General features: G+C 42.3%; 1 protein-coding gene across 18 annotated transcripts in view; it reads right to left on the bottom strand.

The window, feature by feature from the left end:
* The window catches only part of LOC127450491 (pleckstrin homology domain-containing family A member 7-like), a 163,877-nt gene that overhangs the window by 61,849 nt on the left and 79,859 nt on the right, over positions 1 to 22,169 (bottom strand). For 17 of the 18 annotated variants that reach the window (XM_051714720.1, XM_051714666.1, XM_051714709.1 and 14 more), the window contains 2 exons: positions 13,334 to 13,417; positions 1,352 to 1,460 (listed from right to left, as the gene is read on the bottom strand). In XM_051714720.1, coding sequence (XP_051570680.1) covers positions 1,352 to 1,460; positions 13,334 to 13,417 — 193 coding nt within the window. Of the gene's footprint in view, positions 1 to 1,351; positions 1,461 to 7,415; positions 7,479 to 13,333; positions 13,418 to 22,169 lie in introns of those variants that run through there. The other variant, XM_051714790.1, reaches the window with a different exon arrangement.

The following is a 22,169-nucleotide window of genomic DNA, read 5'->3' as shown; positions in this document are numbered from 1 at the left end:
ATGCACTCAACGCCTGCTGACGCCTTCTTCGCCCGTGGAATTTTGCAGTGCAAATGTAAATATGATCGCATCTTCAGAGATGAACGGTGGTGCTAATGACAGTTCTTTCCAGGTTTTTTAAAGCCCTATGCTTTTATTCCCACTCAAACATTTGTGTGTATGACCTGTTTGAGTGTATATATTCTGGCTTATGAAGAAAAGCTAAAATATATAATAATTAGACAGTGGGATAATGTGGGTAGTGCTTGACATGGCAAAAGTTTCCACCAGGATGTTTTGAAACGAGCACACACCATGTCTGTAGGTTATTCTGGTGCTGAGTTATGGCTTGTCCCCCAAGGTTCTCCGGCAGCCCACACTAGGCCCCAGTCCACTGGCCCTCTATGATATTCTGGTGCCGAGATATGGCTGAAACATGTTGTTATACAGTTGCTAGGGTTGTGGCTAGTTGCTAGACCTTGGCTAAGCAGTTGCTATGGTGCTAGTTAATGGCTGCTTGCAGAGATCTAGAGATATAATCCTTCTGATCCCATTTCAAAGGTATCTATGGTTTTTTTCACTAGTTTTTTCATCCACCGGGCAAACATCGCAAGTTTAAATGTTTAGAATAGTCATGACACACCTATTCTCAATAAGCTGCACAATTTGAGGTATCATTAATTTACATAGCACAAATGATGCGGGATGAATTACATACCAGTGTTTTGCACAGTAGAAGAACAGATTTAGGATTTTTGAAAAATACCCCTGTTGGCATGAAAATTAAAAATGGCACCCTTGCTCTAGAGAATTAATATACTGTACTCTGGTTTATTAAGATCCATTAAAACAGCTATACAACTTACACACCTAAAGTAGAGTGTGACTGTGCCACACAGGCTCAGATTTAATGAGCGGGAAGTAGCATTCTGTAAGGTTCTCAACACCCTGCAGATGTTCTATGCACTATTTCCTCCTGACCTCTGCACAACACAGCTGAACTGCACAGGAGATTTAATCCACTTTCTTTTGTGCTAGAAAAATCAGTAACCTATTACACCTTCTGCCTGGGTCATTTATCAAAATCAGAGGGAGAGAGCAAAAATAGATGAAGCCAATTTACTCTACCCCATTACCTTTAAAAATGTTATCAGTTTTCAATATAATTTAATAAAAGACACAAACACATACACTAAAAGCACACTAGAATTGGTGATGCTTCTCTCTATGCAATTAGCCAACTTGGCATGATTTGGTACAGGAATGACTTGATGTGAAGTTCAGAATCAGTACTCTGCCATGCAAATTCAAACCTAACGGTGACAGAACACATTAAACTGCTCTCAGATCAGCAGTGAATGAAACTTCTCACCCTGGATACTGATGTGGTGTCCACGGGGGATGAGACGGCGACAGACGACTCGCTGACCATGCTGGGAGGCCTCGGCTCTAGTGGTGGTTTAGACATGCGTGAATATATCCTGCAGGGGACAGACATAAACACATGATCTCTGACAGCAGGTGTAAGGTGTGGTTACTGTTATGCATGGTGATGTGAAGAGTGAAGTTAATACATTTTATTTGTAGTTATACTTTAACCAACAAGGCAAAGCAGAGCCTAAATGACACATAGTATACAGGAGAGAAAGAAATTGAATTAGGGAGACATTCCAGCTCCTGTAACACTTTGTAAGACAAGTTCTTGAAGGCAAACTATTCAAAAACCAGGACATGATGAACAGCAAAACAGAAGAGAATACCACTTAGTGTACACATCTCTAGTGAGAGTAGTTGTCTTAGGTGACCTGGATAGGATGACAATGACAAGTACTGAAAGTAACATGAGTGACATTACAAGGTGCACTCAGTATTTTTTTTTTTTACTTTTAAACAGAAAGAAATTGTTACAGTAGGGGAATTTGTGGGGATTAGTAGGGGATTTTTGGAAAAATCTGTTTAAAATGATGTACCTGTACACTAGTGGTTTAGTGGTGACTAAAGAGTTGGGCATATTGTGAATGTATCAAGGTTAAAAAGCTTTATTCAACATAAATCATGTTGAGATCATATGACAATATTGCTTCCCTGTAACTGAATGCTTTCATTCGCAAAATATATTAATCAGGGCTGACAGTGCAAAGCGCATTTCTACAATGGCATCAGTAACTGAGAACGTTTGTTTTTGCGAATGCTGTATCTACAATGCCAGTGCAACAATAAAACAAATATTATTAACTAATAAACTCTCTACCCATCCATCACTAATAAACTAACCATCCATAATTAACTAAACCATCCATCCATCTATCATTAACTAACCATCCATCCATTCTTCCATCCGTCTTTCCCATCTGCCTGCTCGTTCGTCAGTCAGTCCGTTCAATCATTCCTCCATTCATTCATCCCATCCATTCATCCATCCATCCATCCGTATGTCCTTCCCGACTGCCTGCTCGTTTGTCAGACAGTCCGTCCATCTAATCATCCATCCATCCTATCCATCCATTGATCCATCCACCCATCCATTCATCCATCCATCCATCCATCCATCCATTCTTCCGTCCGTATTTCCCGACTGCCTACTCGGTCATCAGTCCGTCCGTCCATCCATCCATCCACACATTTTTGTTGTAACTAGGTGAATACAAGAGCACAGTAAAGCATCAACAGAAACAACAACACAGGGTCACTGATACTCCACCCCTTAGAAGCTTCCATAAGTATGAGTGTTATCACTGGGAGACATTCACCCAACCCTCATACACTCTTCTACACATCAAGCTACTTAAAGTCTCTATCCATCAACATTACATTCTTTAAGATCACATCAAGATTATTTTGAAATATAACAGTATCTTGTTTGAATGGCAGAGTCATCCCATATTTAGCTCAGTTGGCTATGAGTACTCTGTGGAGGAGGAAAGTGGAGGAATGCAGGGTATTTACAGAGGTCACACCCCACGGCACAGGTCAAGGACACAGCACTCTGTATGATGCATCTGCTTCCACTGGCACTTGCTGTGTCACTGACATTACGGTAAAGATAGTGTAAACACTCTCAGGTATTCAATCTCAAATTTGAACCTGTTAAATAGTCGTGTAATAATAAATTATTAACCAAATGTTTGCAAAATGCCAGAGCCACAGGTACCATGATACAAATGCCTTTATGCCAAGCTGCTCCCTGAAAGTATTTGAGCACATTTTACTTTCCTAATAAGGAGAGCTGCATGAAAAGCTGCACTAAGATTCAGGTAATGCTAATGCAATTATTTTGGGCACGTCAGCAGAGAGATGAGGGAGAAGCTGGGGAAATAGAGGACAGAAAATAGAGGTTAAACAAACTGTCAGAGTTGTGCTGCCACTGCAGGCAACAAATAAAAAAACTTCTACTAAACATGGTCAGAGTGAAGCATCAACCTCAAGGACATTAGGGAAAGGTAAGAGAATAAGCATGTTCATTTTGTCTAATTGAGCATTCGACAGATAAATCAGTTGAGTTCTGAAGTACTCTGAATGAGACAGGGGGTGATGGAGTAAGTTCTGTCTGCGTTACATTTTAATTGTTGGTCTATGTACGTATGCATGTCTTTTGTGGTTGCATCTTGCTGTTTATCAGCATCTAGTATCGGCCTGCCTTAGTGCTTTGTGTTCCCCTTTGTATGAGTGCACCGGTCTGGTTGTTTGGGACATGTGCTCTCCGGTGATGTCATGACCCTGTCAACCGGTCAAGTTGGGCTTTGTCTGATGACCATGACATCATTTTCCCCTGTCTGCCTTGAATTTCGTGTTCATGCTTTGTGTGGGCGCACGGGTCTGGTGGTGGGTTATCGCAGTGCGCAAGTGCACCCTCCGGTGATGTCACGGTCCTAGCACATTGCCAGGTGGTATGTTTCATCTGAAGAGGACCGTGGCATTATCGTTCCCTTTCTGTTTTTGTCAAAGCATGTTTATGTTTTGCCCTTATGTGCTTCAGGTGCTCTGTTCTTCACTTCGCAGCCCTCTGCTTTCCTGACTGAGAAGATGAAGGTGGCTTACATCATCCTGCGCCTCACCGGAGAGGCTGCTGAGTGGGGAACCATCATGTGGGACAACGAATGCCCTTGTTGCGCCTCGTTCCTGGATTAAGGCACAGAGCTCTGTCGAGTGTTCGACCCAGTGCAGTGTGGTGAACCGATCACTGGCAGGGGGAGGACGAGGAGCCAAATGCCTGTTTCTCTGCCGCTGTCAGTGTCCACGGCCATGGAGGCCATTTTCCTGCTGCTGTCAGCGCCCTCGGCCAACAAGCCATCATCCACGCTGGCCACGGCCAATGAACCGTCGTCCACGCCTGCCACAGCCAACGAGCCGTCGTCCACACCTGCCACAGCCAACGAGCCAACGCCCACACCTGCCACAGCCAACGAGCTGGCACCCACATCAGCAGAGGTCGTTCCCCTGTCCCTGCTTGTGTTCAGAGCCATGAGGGCTGTTCCCTTACCACAAATTCATTTTCCTGTCCCTGCCTGTGTTCACAGCCACGTAGGCTGTTCCCCTGCCAGTGCCTATGACGATGGAGGTCGTTCTCCTGTCCCTGCCTGTGCTCACAGCCACGGAGGCTGTTCCCCATCACTGCCAGTTCTCACAGCCATGGAGGCTGTTCCCCTGTCACTACCAGTTCTCACAGCCATGGAGGCTGTTCCCGTCTCTGCCAGTTCTCACAGCTACGAAAGTGGTTCCCCTGTCACTGCCAGTTTTCACAGCCACGGAAGCTGTTCCCCTGTCACTGCCCAAGCTCACGGCCACGAAGGCCGTTCCTTAGTTGCAGCTGCCAGTGCTTACAGCCACGAAGGCCGCTCTCCTGCCACTATCAGCATCCACGTCTGAGTTGTCCACAGCACATGTTATCGCCTTGCACTCTCCGGTGATGTCATGGCCCTGTCGACTGTTCAGGTTGGGTTTTGTCTGACAAGGACAATGACATCATCATCCCCTGTCTGTCTTGTGTTTCGTGTTCGTGCTTTGTGTGGGTCCGCCGGTGGGTTAACGCAATGCGTGAGTTGCCACTGTGCACCCTCCAGTGTCATGTCCGAGGTCTGATCATTGTTGTGTTTGTAACTGTCTCTGTCAAACATGAAGGTAATATTTGCTGTCTTTGTTAACTGTGCTCTCTTGTGCAGTTGAAGCGGGCGGCTGTTTTAGTTGGGGTTTATGTGGGGTTACCTTCTGTTCACATTGCCGCTGCCTTCGCCAGTTCGGTGCCCAGTTCATGTGGAGGAGGATTCCTCGATATCTGCCCGCGTCTCGGGGGAGGATTTCGTCGCCTGAGCTTTGCTTTAAGTTTGAAGAACTGTCTTGTGTTGACTAATAAATCCGATTGAACTTGGTTTCCTCTGTTTCTCTCCACCCCAACCCCCACTGTGACAATTCTGGCATAAACCATGTTTATTCAGAGTGCACATTGGAAACCACAAACAAGTTCTTAAGGCAGGCCCATAGTTTATTATAGCTATGGTGCCCACACAGTAGTTCGTACCCTGACCTTCTAATACAAGGATATAACCGAATATTCATGACTGGGGGGACCAAATATAAAAGTTTCAGAATCTGTCATTAGAAAAATGACCACTAATCTGAATATAGGTTTCCACTTTGTGTTATGTCTGTAAAATAATCTGTATTTAATGCATAATCAGTACTTTATAAAATAATTCTGGATGGACAGCAATTATGATCAAATGGTCTACACTCACCCTTGTGGTCGATTGTGGTCAACTATTTCAGATAACAATGTCCCTAAATGGCACATAAAAACAAATGTTGCTTTTACAAGTTGTTCACTGTTTCTCTTCATGTTTAAGAGGGTGGTTCTTGGCCAGCAGTGTTGACAGACACAATATTTCAGTAGTCGGTACCGAAACCAGTAAAATTTCATGATTCTCTACACCAATTTCGATGCCAAAAAATAAAAATAAGGTACTATGCTATTATACAAACTCCTTTAGCCTGTTAAACATCAATGTAAATAATATTTTTAAACAATTGCATGTTTCCTTAAAGCCCTTCTAAATTAAGTAAAAATTGCTTCAAGTTTTTTCAAGTACCACCCTATGAATTTTTTTTTTTTTCTAAACACTGGTATCGTTACATCTTTTTTATTTTAGTTTCAACTTGATACCAAGGTACTGGCACTTATGACATCCCTATTGGCCAGAACAAGCTGTAAAGTGGACCAGACTTTATGTCAATAGTCAAAAGTCAGGCTATGTGAGACTAAAGCAGACCTACTGTAAGTGAAATATAAACATAACACTGGTAAGCATATAATGGAGTCCATAAAACATAGTAGAATTTCAGAGGTCTGCAGAGCAATAACAAAAGCACGTTTACAGACCCATCACTGAGGGTGTGGACAGTGACACATATGGTGAATTCTGATGTATAGTATGAGTGGGTTGAATCTAGAACACACTGAGAATGTGAATATGTAAAATATCTACTGTTCTTAAATAATCTGCTTCATGCAATTGCACTCATCTGAGGGGAAAATCAGCAATAGAGCTGTAGTTGGCAGAATATGATCGATTCCGGTATGATTTTTAAAAAAAATAAAAAATAAAAATTGGAATTTATTTATTTTTAAGCATGCTCAAGCCTGATTATGTGCCTGCGTAACATTCCTGTTAACCCAAAACCCACTGACTACTCACGTCAGATAGTTTCTTTTGATTTTACTTTCATAATCCACTACAAAGATAATCTCTAGTTACAATGCAGTTATAATTCATTAAGCACACAACATAAACCCCCAATAAGTAATACTGTATAATGTTTTTTATGACATCACAACACTTTAATCTGAGGTAAATAACAGCTTTGTTGGCAAAAAGCTACAAGTACGAAGTTTGATGACAGACAAAACATACCAGTGAAAAAAATGCATGATGCAATTGAGCAAGGTCACCAATCCAAAAAAAAATAAATAAATAAATAAATAAAATGTTTTGATTATATTGCTAAAACTCACAAAAGCCAGCAGATTTCCGAGCCATGTGTCAGGCTGACTCCATGCTTTTCATGGGTGCAGGAGCTTACAGTAAAACAAAATAACCCTGCCCAAATTCTGACACACACACTCTCAGACAGCCCCTCGATGTAGCACCTCCAACAACACACCAAAACTATAAACAGTGTTTTTTCCTTAAGGAATGTGATGAGTTCCTGTAGTGTGACAGGTCAGTGGAGAAAATCAGGAGGTGTCTGAGGCCAGTGTACAACATCAAAACAGCAGGAAACTACAAAAACATTACCATGGGAAGAGCTGTAGACTGGAACAACACTGGGGTTTTCCCCCACTCATTTTTCCAACTTACATTCTGGCTACCATCCAACATTTTTTAAATATGTTTGCACCATGGGAAATACTCCTGTTTAATCTAGGCTTTCATATAATTTACCTGTCTTTTTAACAGATGGGCACAGAAAGCTTTTACTTTCTGTTGGAGAGATGAGAGATTCTGGCTGAAGTCCGGCTAGAACACTATAAAAACAAAAAACAAATATGAATTTTGCTCCCAAATCCACACAAATTCACAGCTATTGAGATTTAGACCCACTAACCTGCTTAGTAATATTATAATACAGTTTCTATGACATTCAGCTGTATATATTGCGCTCCACTCATTTTACACAAAAACATTTGACATACAGCGGTTTTCAGACTGCTATAGCTGCTTTTTTTATAGATAATGTGTCAGTTCATTCATACTAGCCTGTGAGCTTTGCTATTATATCTATATAGACCTTTGAATATCATTTCATGTCATATCATGTGTCATGTTGCTTTCAATGGTTTTTCAACCACTAAAATATAAGTGTAAGAAGTTATATCTTTAGCACTGCTCTTTTTCTAATTTTCTTTAGCAAAAAAATGTCATCAATCAACCAACCAACCAACAATTATCTACCTATCCAAACCCCTACTGTCCTGTCATATATATAATCAGTATTAGGTAAGATTCAGCTATGCATCCAATGATTCTGACTCAATTCTCAAATTTGTTTTATAGATTCTGAGCTCAGTTTAATCTGCTGCAGCAAATACACACGTTATATGGGCATACACTAAAGCCAAGCACACAAACACGACTGTTTGCAGACTAGGTGTATAAACCACATGACCATTCATGCCCAAATGAAACTACGATCCCAAAATTAATTCACAAACTCAAGCACATAGCAATGGGAGAGTTTATTCGTGATAATGTCAATCAAACAACATGACAGAAGGGCTTATGCCCATTATTGCACTGATTTGCACAGAAATGAAAAAAAAAAAAAAAAAAGCGGAAAATAATAATGACAATAAATTTTTTTTGTCTCCTGCTTCCCAATGCCTTTCTCTCCTCTTGAGCTCTCTCTATTTCATTGGCTGTTGCACACTGCCGGTTCCTTTCTTGCCGATTTCTTCTAGTCGAGGAGTAAACAGATGAGACAGTGCATATGAGATGCTTGATACATTTCTGAAGCAACAACCATATTAATTAAACTGCTTTACTGTCACCTGTGCTGTTGAAGAGAAGCTGATGTCCGCACTCTCATACTCTCATATTGGACCAGCAACTTCTAGTTGTGGTTATAGTTAAAAATAAAAATGAACAGGATTAGCATAGATTCATTTGAATTAATAATTTTATTTAATTTCTAATAAAAATGATAAACAATGCTTTAACAAAATTTTTTTTTATTTAATAGTATTTTGAGTATTTTGATGGAGACAATATTTATTTTCTTGTACTTTGAAGTGATTTTTTATAATCTTCTATAGAAAGAAACTGAAAAACTGCTATACTCTACTAAACTATAGAACCATTTATTTAATTTTATGGATATTCCATGTTTAGCTGAAAAAAAAAAAATGCTGAAAGAAAAAAAAAGAGTAAACTCTGAAAAAACATTGGAGGACAAGATGCATCGTGATACATCGAGAATTGTTTTGTAATTTTATCGTTACCCTTTGAATCGTAATCAAATCGTGAGACCACTGAAGATTCACACCCCTTTTCTCAAAAAAGTAATCATTTACAAACTACAAATCTAAAACTAATTACTTCATTACTTTTTACTTAATTGTAAAAGTAATCCAATTACTGATTACTTGTAAGTTACTTTCTAAAACACTTCACTGAAAAGTTTTTGTTTTTTCGCTCAACAAATTCAACACTTCTCTCTTACAATGACTTGTTATGGGGCATTCGCCCTTTAGCTGTCACAGAGATACAAACAGACGTACATATGAATATCATTCATGTTTTAAATGTGTTCTACATAAATTATATTATTTTTTAAATATCTGTAATCACTGTTTGCAATACACTACTTTTGACTAAATTTGATTACATAAACGAATTACTCTGATTACACTCAACACTGTATATAATACATATATATAATCCTTAACAAATCAGTACTTCATGTACAATCAAATATGAATATATGATGCTATCTGAATCAATGTTTCATGACATTCCTAACTTTAGAATGAACATTAATGTATGTAAATGTTTCACCATTAAGTATTAGCCTATAAAATGCACCTACACTATGATTGTTAATGTCATTAATGAAAATTATATTAAAGTGTGACCAATATGTGTTATGTACAGTTTGGCCTATCCACAGAATGAATCATTCAGACACAAAAGTCAGCCAGTCTGTGAGTGTTAAACAATGCATCATGCCACCGTGTTGTTGAGCTCAGATTAGCCATTCAGATCAATAGTACTGCACTACCAGGGGATCAGAACACTTTTAACATTGTACATGCTTCTGCTGACATCATGACCAATAAGATCGCAGCACACATTTGAACTCCTCACTGAGGACGTTTGGGAGTATGCAGCAGTTTTAGGGTCACTCCAATGAACTGGAATATCTTTTTCACCCACTCATGCAGGGTGTGTCATTGTCATTAGGCCATGTTAAATCTTTATTCTCCAGAATTTGTGATCTGGCACATGATAACTAGAAATCCACACCCTGGCTGGCATGGTAACTAGCAGCAACATTTCAGTTATGATGAATGACTTTGATATGGCTCTGCTGACATCATGACATATTTCACAATGTTTTTTTCCACAGCAAGTATCGCAACTGTTAGGGGTGAGTTTAGCTTTCCACTGCTAGATTACTAAAGGAAAAGGTAGGGCTGATGGGAAGAGAGGACTCAACGAGGCTGGACTTGTGCTAAAAATAGCACAAGTTCAGCTACAGGCACTCCTCTTTAAAACATCTGGTCTTCATGACCATCATCTCTTAGACACTCAAACAAGAGGTTAGTATGCTGGTAAGCTAATAACTAGATCGCTGCAGTAACACAAGATCCCTGTTATGACTTCTCTGGCTTATTCAAATGATGGTTAATTTGAACCTGAACTTGGCACATGGCCTCCACATACAGTGCCCCTAATGAGAAGCATCAATCAACCCTGTCAGCAACATTTACTTCCCAGTCATCTGCATGAGAAATGGTCTTGACTGCAATGTGCGATATTCCTATGAGAGCTCAACATTCTAAATCCATGACCCCACCTCTATGTGGAATACATTGACTGATAACAGGGAAGTCGAGGCAGGCAAAATCTGATTCAGTAAGTTGTTAGATTACTCATGAGTTTGAGACTGATTCAAGATTTATGCTTTATGCATCCAGCAAGGACAACGCAATAGAAAGTTTCTACTGTCTATTAAGAAAGTTTCTACTGTCTATTAAGTGTCTTTGTATTATTTATCTTTCTCTATCATAATATTCAATTAAGACTGCAAGTTCACAAGTCAGCTAAAACTATTTTCTTTTGCCTCGGAGTTGTAAATTCAGTAGCAGGTATTTTACAACAGTGTACTTTCTACATCAACAGAAGAATGCATACGTTCAAAAATCGTTAACTGAACCAAACATTATGAAAATCATTCAGTTCAAGTATTTATTTTTTAGAATGAAACCTTGTTCTTAATATGAATCATTTCTATTTGGAGCAGTGTATGGAATACACTGAGTGATAACAGGGAATCGAGGCAGGCAAACATTGTAATAATTTTCACGCAAGTTTGTTTTAAGCAGGGAGTAGAACATTCATAATAAACAATGAAGCCAGGTCTCCTAAGCAACCAAATTGGCCCGGTTGCAAGGGAGGGCAGAGTCACATGGGGTAACCTCCTCGTGGTTGCTATAATGTGGTTGGCTCTCGGTGGGGTTCGTGGTGAGTTGAGCGTGGATGCCGCGGTGGATGGCGTGAAGCCTCCACACGCGCTATGTCTCCGTGGCAACGCGCTCAACAAGCCACGTGATAAGATGCGCGGGTTGACGGTCTCAGACTCGGAGGCAGCTGGGATTCGTCCTCCGCCACCCAGATTGAGGCGAATCACTACGCAACCACGAGGACTTAATAGCACATTGGGAATTGGGCATTCCAAATTGGGTGAAAAGGGGAAAAAAATAAAAAAATAAATAAATAAATAATAAACAGCGAAACCTTCTTGGTGTTCTTTATACTGGTGTTAGTGAGGAACAGAACAAGATCTGTCTCAGCATGGAATGTACTGTAAATCTGAGCTCTCTTAACCCTCACATCACTGATGATGTAGAAATTCCAGCTCAGCTTACTGACATACTGTGAAACATAGAAATGAATGGAGAAGAGGAGGAGAAGAGGAACAGGTGCTGTGCTGGGCATTTTCATGATATAGTAAATAAAGAACAAATTCTTACTATTATTTTAATATGATTTTAGCATCATTATTGTTGTTGATTATGATGACGTCAATAACAATGTTTCCAACCAAGGGTTTTTTGCGACAAAAGGTGTAGCGCATCAAAAAGTTTACTGATACAGCTGATGGAAATGCAAATTATTGCAAAAATTTCACAAGTGTCGACCTAATATTTTTCCGCTTAACTCTAGCGCATAAACTCTATGTCAATACTTCAAATGTGGCTTTCAAAACACTTTTTGTCGATAAAATTGTAGTGTCATATGACAGAATTTACCCTAATCGTTAGCCCGTGTTAATCATGACGAAAAGGTATACATCCTAGGAAACCAATTTATTGTACGTGGAGTATTACTCGCACTATTATGGATTGGTCTTAATGGCATACCTGCACAGATCCGATGCTGCAAACACATCTGCGTCATGACACTTCCAGGAGTGCCAACACAAATATTTCATATCATGCACCTGTCATCGACAAGTGCACAGAGAACAAATGAATAGCCACTCTTTGCGATTAATTTAATCGCAGTAGCCATCCGGTTACTTATTAAAGTTGCTTTTCCACACCATTCAAAATAATAGATGACAGTCATGGAATTAGTCCACAATACAAAAAACATCATTTCTGTGCACAAAGATGTTTTAAATTAATAAATATACAATATTAGGAAAAAGCATCAGTGTGCTTTTTTTGGAACACTAACATATAGCCCAATTCTATACAATTATTGTTTAGCTTACTTTGCTGGCAAAATTCCCTGTATTAAATCAAATAAATTACCAAATGAATAAATCATAAAAAATAAAAAATAAAATGCCAAAAGAAAAAATAACAGTGTTAGGCCTATATACAGTACTTGCCTTTTCTTTACACAAACTAAAATTAGCCTTACTCTGTTCTGTAGACATAAAAAGTCAGAATGTTCTACACTTTTTTCAAGACTATAAACTATCAGAACTATTTGTCCAATGCTGAGTTCACTTTCATAAATCTAGCTTTTGAACATTTTGACATTTTTAAATATTTTATATCTAACACTCTTTACCTCGGATTTGCTGAGCACCCGTGTACATCCATTATAAGGACCTTCTTCTAAAAATCTTCATTTGTGTTATACTGAAGAAAGACAGTCATACACATCTGGGATGGCATCACGGTAAGTGAATAATGAGAGAATTTTCATTTTTCAACTTTGAACTATCCCTTTAATTTTTGCGCTACTAGCATCACCAAACAGAATTAAAAAAAATAATGATCGTTTTCAAACTATCTTTCCCGAACACTCCTCCCATCTGCCATTGATCAGCAAACAGGAAGTCCCACCCTAAACTCTCGTTACTAGTTGAGCCAGTGTTACGGTGTCAGGTTGGTCGAGATGTCAACAGAGCAATGTTTTCATAGAGCCACAGCACCCAAAGTATTCACACTTTTTGTCGAAATCAACCATCAAATGGCTTACTTACAGTTGTCTCTGCACATTAAGCAAGGATAGGAGGAAGTATTTTAACCTTCAAACGTCACAAGTCACACATCCTCAGTGAAAACAGAAAGTATGCATCCTAAAGTACAGATCATACAAATCAAAGGTATAGAAGCACTTACGGGTCCTGTAAGATGAAGTCAGTGTTTTCTGAAGAGATCTGTCCCGTCACAGGATGCCTGAATGTCGACGTCCTCTGGTTATGGCTGCATCCGAGAAGAAGAAAGGGTCGAGAGAGGAGAGAGATGAGGGAAAACAACAAGGGAGAAAAAAATTAATAATCCATTATGAAACATGCTTCATTTGGCATATCTGGCCTCCCCTGCTGTAGGTGTCGTAGCCATTAGAGCCACATTCAACAGGAATACACTGTTTGAAGTTTGAAGAAGTCTGATGACTTTCTCAGAGCAGTGCAAAATGTGTAATAGGGCTGATGCCTGGCCAAGCCCACTTATATTATTTAACACAAAGTGTGAGGCTAAGCACAAACCGCTGCAGAAACTTTATTGATTTCAATTACACAGGGTCATTCACTGTTTTAACTAGGGCGTTAAAACATCTCACTGTCATCGGCTGGAATAAGATGGGACAGGGGCTTCTTAGGGTGAGAAGACTTGTGAAATAACACACATATTATGCTGGCTGTCATCGATACAGTTATTAATTTTTCTGTGAATGTGTTTGGCTGAAAGAGCGCCTCCCTGAGTGGTGGTAATTTTATGACTGAGAAGAGACTGCCCAGTGAGTTAATGTGCTACTACTGTACATGAGGGGAAAAAGCTCAACCACAGGTCTGCCTTTCATCGTATTCATTATGTTTGAAAAAACTATTTGAAGCCACATCCCTCAGTGACTCTCTGTGGAATTGAGGCCAGGAAACAACGTTTTAAGAACTGCATGCAGAGTCCCGCTTCAGGTGTGCGCTAGAAACCATCTAGCTGAGAGGAGCTGTCCTTCACGGAAAAAAGAGGGACAGACAAAAGCTCGCTTTTTACACATATGTACACATGAGTAAGAAGTGATTACTGAATAGCTTTAAGCAAAAGAAAGTCATATTTAAACAAGCATCACTATTACTGTGCTATTGCTTATAATTAGGATTTGGGACTTGAACACACCCCTATCTTTAAATATTAAATTTTGGTGCATAAAGGGGCTTGCACGACTCATATTAGCATTGCAGAACTGTATAGAATGAAGCATCAGCAGGTATAAGAACAAAAAAATCAGGAAAATGTACAAAGCAAAGACTGTGGCACAGTGAACAACCCCAACTCCCTCCCTGAAGCGGTCAATGCAGTATGCAGACCATTTAAAATCAGCATTTTGCGGATTAGTAATCGTGCAAGGCAATCCTTGATGGATATACTACTGTCTCAGAGGTAAAAGTCTGCAGGTTTCAAAGCATTTTGGATGGTTTTCCCTCTACTTGTACTGTAAGGGCTGCTTTTACAATCGTCATGCTGGTTTTGTGAGAATTAAAATGACATGTTCTTAGCAGTGCCAACCCTTCTAAGTACTGTGGCTATTACTATTTATGGATTGCGCATTTCAATTCACAGAGTTTTTACAGATTGTGTAGTCTCCCAAAAAATGCATGTCCATTTTTATCATGTCCATAACACAAGTTCCCCTGCTGTCACTCACTCGATGTTGTGTCGACGTAGTGACACTAGGGGTCGCCTTGGGAGCCCCAAACACCTCAGATCTTTGAGAAAAGGCCAATGAGAATTGGCGAGTGGAATTTGCATGCCACTCCCCCGGACATACGGGTATAAAAGGAGCTGGCTCGCAACCACTCATTCAGATTTTTTCTTCGGAGCCGAGCGGTTGTACTATCAGCGAGCTGAATACTACTGCTGTTCCATTCACCACTTAAGAAGTGTATGCTGATGGATATACGGCGCATTTCCAGCGGCTTTCTCTCCTTCTGCACGACGAGTGCAGATTTCACCCCTGGGCGCTTCGACAGCGCTAAAAGAGTGTATATTCCTTCCTAAAGGGTATATTTTCTCTATTAGAGCACACACATTGACGTTGAACATCTTTTTAAAGACGCGTCTTTATAAAGATGCCTTTCTGTCTTTGTGTGATTCCTGGATGCGGTCGCTATCTCTCCACTTCCGACGGCCACGGGCGCTGCCTCACATGTCTGGGCAGCGATCACACTGAGGCAGCGTTCGTGGATGGTTCTCATTGCAAGAATATGACCATGGCAACTTTGCGGTCGCGGCTTTCCTTCTTCTGGGGGAAAGCTACTCTAGCCATCCCCCGCGCCTCACCATTTACCTCCGGGTACGAGGCCGGCCCGGCTGGTGCTGGAGGCGATTTGGGGGCTTCAATGGGCGCGGCTCCGCCAGGTAAATCCCCGCAGACCTCCCATTCCCCAGCACGCTCATTTGCCCCCGGCGAGATCTGAGAGGAGACCAGCTCGCCCCAGAGCCAGCTTAGTGTCCCTTTCGGAGCTTGCATCGGAGAGTGTACTGGCGATGTCAGACGCCGAGGACTCAACTGGGCTGCCACCTTCGGGTCAGCCCGCCCAGTCTGAGGCTGATGGCGAGATGACTGCCATGCTTGCCCGGGCTGCCGCGTGTGTCGGGTTGGACTCCCCTGAGCCCTCGCGGCTAGATGATTGGTTCCTGGGTTCAGACCACGCCACGCCCCCGGTCTCTTTCTTTCCGGAAGTGTACCACGAGCTGACGAGGTAGTGGAGGGCACCTTTTTCTGCCCGAAACCGACCTCCCAGCTCGTCCGCTCTCACTAACCCCAATGGCAGGGCGGCCCGCGGGTATACGGAGGTCCCTCAGGTGGATAAGGCGATTGCGGTGCACCGCACCGGCGCGAGCACTCGGGTAGGCGATGTCCACCCTCGTGGTCCAGGAACGCCACCTGTGGCTGAATCTGGTCGAGATGAGGGACGCGGACATGGTTCGCTTTCTCAATGCCCCCATCTCCCAGATTGGCCTATTTGGCGACACCGTCGAGGACTTCGGCCAGCAGTTCTTGGCGGTGAGGAAGCAGACGGAGGCAATACAACACATCTTGCCCCGGCGTGGCTCAAGATCCCGTATCCCGTCTCATCGCCGAGGGCATCCCCCTGCGGCAGCGAAAGCCCAGTCGGCTCTGCCTCAGCCCGAGCCCAGTTCTCTGCCCCAGCGTTGAGCCCCCCACAGGAAGCTGATGCCCCCGCCTCACGGGCCGGCACGAGGACCCGGAAGGCTCCTAAGCGCCCCTGAGATGGACGACCCAGGGAGCAAGATGTCTGCTGCAAACTCGGAGCTGGTATCCAGACCACTCCATCCCCCAGTGGAAGGCCGGGAGGTAAATCCTTGGTTTCCTTTTCTTTTATGTTTGCTGCACCACAAACGGGCTGCGGTACCTACATTATCAAAAGAGCAGTTTCCTCACTCATTGGGTCACATAGCCAGTGTTTGTGACCACCGTTATCACGGCAACCGGGCACTGAGCACCTGCGACTTAGCGCGTCTGGTCGCACCACACTCACACCCACGGCCAGGTGGTTGTGATGGACTACAAGGACGGTCAAAAATTCCCTCCTCCCCCGTCGCTGACCCCCCCAACGCCGGGTACATGGAGCAAGGTAAGTGCTTCGAGGGTCCCCTCAGTGCAGCCACGAGTTTGAGACAAAGGGAGGCTCCTCGACGTGGCATCCCCTGCTCCCTCCCGCCGCGAGGCCTCACTCACAGATAAGTTAAACGCGATCATCCCTTAGTGCCCCTCGCCCGGAGCTTGGACGCATGGCTAGCGCTTTCCAACCCGTCGCGGTGGTTGGCCAGGACCATCCGACTCGGCTACCCGATTCAGTTCACCAGGCACCCGCCCCAGTTCAGCGGTGTCCGCTTCACTTCAGTGAGGGGCGAGAACGCAGCCACCTTGCGTGTGGAGATCGCGACCCTTCTGCACAAGGGCATGATAGAGCCTGTCCCTCCAGCCGAGATGAAGAAAGGGGTTTACAGCACTTACTTCATCGTACCGAAAAAAGGCGGTGGGTTGCGGCCAATCTTGGACCTGTGAGTTCTGAACCTGGCCTTGCACAGACTCCCGTTCAAGATGCTGACGCCAAAGCACATTTTGGCGTGTGTCCGGTGTCAAGATTGGTTCGCGGTGGTAGACCTGAAGGATGCATACTTTCACGTCTCGGTTTTACCTCGACACAGACCCTTCCTACGGTTTGCTTTCGACGGCCAGGCGTATCCGCCCCTTCGGCCTGTCCCTGTCCCCTCACGTCTTCACGAAAGTCGCAGGGGCAGCTCTTGCCCCGTTAAGGGAAGTGGGTGTCCGCGTACTCAACTACCTCGATGACTGGCTGATTCTAGCTCACTCTTGAGAGTTGCTATGTGCACACAGGGACCTCATGCTCAGGCACCTCAGCCGGCTTGGGCTTCGGGTAGACTGGGAAAAGAGCAAGCTCTCCCCGGTTAAGAGCATCTCTTTTCTCGGCATGGAGTTAGACTTAGTCTCGATGATAGCGCGCCTCACGAGCGAGCGCACACGTGGTCGGTGCTGAACTACCTGAAGTCGTTCAAGCAGAGAACAGCGGTTCCACTGAAAAACTTTCAGAGGCTCCTGGGGCATATGGCATCCTCGCCGCCGGTCACGCCACTAGGGTTGATGCATATGAGACCACTTCAGCACTGGCTTCAGACTCGAGTCCCGAGATGGGCATGGTGCCGCGGCACACATCACGTGGCCATCACGCCGATCTGCCACCACTTGTTCAGCCCTTGGACAGACCTTGCATTTCTACGGGCAGGAGTTCCCCTACAGCAAGTGTCCAGGCACGTCGTCATTACGACAGACGCCTCCAAGTGAGGCTGGGGCGCCGTTTGCAACGGGCACGTAGCCGCTGGCTCCTGGACAGGACCGCGACTGTGTTGGCACATCAACTGCCTCGAGTTGCTGACAGTATTGCTCGCCCTGCGGAGGCTTTTGCCATTGATCCGGGGCAAGCATGTGTTGGTCCGGATGGACAACACAGCGACAGCAGCGTATATAAATCGCGAAGGCCGCTTACACTCACGTCGCATGTCGCAACTCGCCTGCCATCTCCTCCTATTGAGTCAGCGGTGACTGAGGTCGCTGCAGGCCACTCACATCCTGGGCAACCTCAATGCCACAGAGAATGCACGGAATGCACTTCTTATCGAGAATAAACCTTACTCACGCTAGTGCCATCTTTGATTTTGAATGGGAATGACAACGAAGCTGTGAGGGATAGACTTAAAAAAATGTCAATGGCACGCACTGTGTAAAGCTGTAAAAAGCTCCTTGATCATATCTGATTTTCCACACCTCATGTTGTCGGGAGTTTATTGTCTACTGAATGTTCTTGGAAATATGTTTTTTTCAATGTTTTGTTCACGGAATGATCCAAAAACACTTTAACTGCAGTACAGCCCATTGAAGAGACTGTATGTATATCCCTCACAGCCTTGTTGTCATTCCCGTCAAAAATCAAAGATGGCTCTGCTGTGAATAAGGTCTTTTCACGTGGGTCACATTTTTAGTTCAGAAAAACTTCAAGTTCCGGATTAATCTGGAAAAATCACATCCCTGGTCAGCTTCAGCATTACCCCCACCACCACTTTGCACTCAGGGCCGCATTAAGGTACTCCGGGAGTTTTAACATGCCGCATTAACTTTGACCCTGCTCCAGCTGACCCTTCGAAGTGTCAGCCCATGATTACTGAGCAATTTCTACAGTATATTTGAAAAATCTTTGCATACGATCTTCACACGTTTTTGCCACAACGCTTGTCATGTGGAGGGCGTTGAGCAGCGCATTGATACCCTGATGCAACTCATGTGAAAGCCACTTAACACTTCACATAATGGGACTTCCACATAACTCTGCTGGATATACTGAATTCTATGGAGTGAAGCATTAGCTTCAGCCTTACCCCTGTTGCTGACTTTGACTTGATTTTGCCGCTGACCTAATTCAGATGAAATATCATTAAATGGCTGATGTCAGCATTAAAATTAAAACAAGACGTCCTCTGCTACGCTTTTCATGGGGAAATCAAAGTGCACTAGTTGAATCATGTGAAAGCCCCTTAAAATATCCACGTCCTTTTGTGCTACAGACATGAATAATACCTAAATTATGTGGTTTGTTGAGGAGAAGTGTGCTAGTACGTTTCTAAGTAACTGGACTTATGACTTTCACCCTGTTGGATGAAAATGTGCACAAAAACAATTGCTAGATGAAATAAAAAAAATTCAGCCCGATGGTGGAAAAGCATTTAATGAGACCTGGAGGTGGGCTCTTCTGACTTTGGCCAGTAAGCAATTACCTAGTAACCACTCACTACAATGCACTAAAAAACAATCCTGAACCACTCACATTTTATTCAAAAAATTTAAAAATGAAATGTTACATGGTCAAACAAAATGTGAAATTAATTGGAGCCATGGTGCAGTGGTTTTTTTATGACTTATATTCCTAGGGACACCGGCCAGCAATATTTCCAAATCCCATTCCTCTGTATCTCCCTCTCTTTCTCTCAATACTTTCTTTTCCCACTACATTTTCCTATAAATTAAATAAAAATGTGGAAATCATTGCAAGAGATCTACTTCAACATCCCAAAAGCAGCCCCTTATGCCTTGTATACACTGTTGTTGGTGGATTGTTCACCATGAAAGATAGCTCAGGCATGCTCCTTTCACAGCGCACTGTCAAATTTAACAGGGTGTGGAAAACACTCCAGTGCCTCTGTCTCTGTAGAAGGTGTCATCAAACACCCCCAGTGACAGGACAGTCAAGTTCATTCTTTTGTGAATAATCATACCAAACACAGGAATCTATGGTACAAACATCCCCAAAGATTGTGCACAGTTTCGCTGAATACAAACATGTCTCTATCAAACACTCCACAGCCTTTTATCTCAAACTGAGATACTGATTTAGCGCATCAGCAAACTCTGCTCCATAAAAGGTTTTCAATGGCTGCATGAGTACGCTTGACATAAAAGCATGTACTACAAAGCCTTTACTACAACAACCGCTTTATCTATTTTGTTGCAGCACGATTCAGTTTATGGTTAAACATGATACTATTGACACAATGATCAATATCTTCACCACAAAAACAAATGAGAATTGAAATACAAGTGAGCTATAAAACACCAATGGAATGTGGTAACACCTTTTCTTTGGGGAAATAACTTCCATGAAGTTATTTTACAGCCTACTCCTTTAATTTTCGTTTTATAATTAATTAAACACACACACACACACACACACACACACACACACACACACACCTATATATATATATATATATATAATTCATTTAAAATTATTTTTTTAATTAATCGCATTAGTGGTATTTGCTAAAGTATTTCTCGTACTGTACAAACCCATAATACTTATTATAAAATGGTTAATAAACATTTGATATTTATATCCTTGATATTTTTATTATGCTAACCCTTTTTTAAAAGCAATAAGGCACTCGAGACTGTGCCATATTTTGAATATAGTCACAGCTAAAGGGGTTGCAGACACAAGTAAACAACCTTCAGCTGTGACTATATTCACAACATAGCCTCATACTTTATTGCCAACTTAGTCTCATAGAATCAAACTGACTTTTACGTGCCAAATTCTACATTTCGCAGTTTCCTGGCAAAATTAAAACTAGAGGCACTACAACCACTGTGTGTTTAATTCACTTTCACACAAATCTCGACTACAACAGCTGACTATAACTTTAAAAACACTTATTTTTCGCTCTGTTGTTCACACATTGCCATGTTATGATATTGAAACAACTATAACATATCATTTGAAAAATTATACATTTTATCACTTGTATTACAGACTCACCTACATTTACACACATATTCCAATTTGATTAGCTTCCGCACTAGCTCACCTCATAGAGTGTTGGACTTTAGACTTGGAAGACCATTAAAATCCCTGACTAACAGTCACTTGAAAAAACTCATTTGATTACAACACCATTTCACTCTCTTTTGGCACCTTCTGCTGGACATTTCACTAGGAAACTGCAGCTTAACGTGTAATGAAGCAAGTAATTTTGTTCTGCAAAAATTTTGTCACAGTCATGTTATTCATGATACCTTGAATCATGTGGCCTTTTTGACATGGACCAGTAAGCAACTCTTAGCAACAACCCACAACACCCCAGCATTGTGGAAGTGACTTTTGCACAGGAAAGCACCACTCACATTTTCTTAGAAGGTGATGTCTACAGTTTTCCAGGGAGTGGGATTCTTCCATCAGTGTAATGCAAGTTAAAAGACCCTCCTCTGAAATTTTCTTCATCACTACAGGGCTCCCAGCACTTTCTTAGACACCTTGCCTGCAAGCAGGCAAATCCTTTCTTATGTATGCCATCCACATCAGAGGAGAGCCAGCAGTAGGGGTGCACAGATCGATCGGCACCGATCTAAAGCCCGGTGCACACTGTATGATTTTGGCCACGATTCTGCCGTCTGAGACAAATTTCTGGAATCCTAAAGGATTTCTGTCATAGTAGGGCAAAATCGGCAATCTTACAACGTTCAGTATGACATGTTCACAGACGGCTGGCAGATTAATAGCCTTTGCGATCTTTAGCCTCCGACGAAGTTCTGGCAGTGTCAGAAATTTAGCATCGCAGCCGTATAGTGTGACTGCTATTACGATGGCCAGATGAGATATTCCGTTCCTCTCTCGCACACCAATTCACTTGGAAAGAAACCTGCTCCGCATCTGCACCATAGCAACATTTGTGCCCAGTTATCACTTTATTCAAGCTCTTTCAATGTTTTCTCTTCTTTTCATTTTATATAAAAATTTTAATAAATAAATAAGCAGAAAATACTTGGAGAAAAGTAACACGTCAGCAATATGAAAGCATTATTCTCTGAATTAAATAAATATAGATCTTACAAAAAGAAAATAAATAAATGATTGTATTTTCT

This window comes from Myxocyprinus asiaticus, chromosome 2 (genome assembly GCF_019703515.2).
Source record: "Myxocyprinus asiaticus isolate MX2 ecotype Aquarium Trade chromosome 2, UBuf_Myxa_2, whole genome shotgun sequence".
Taxonomy (NCBI): Eukaryota; Metazoa; Chordata; class Actinopteri; order Cypriniformes; family Catostomidae; genus Myxocyprinus; species Myxocyprinus asiaticus.
This window is presented reverse-complemented; position numbering and strand designations above follow the sequence as displayed.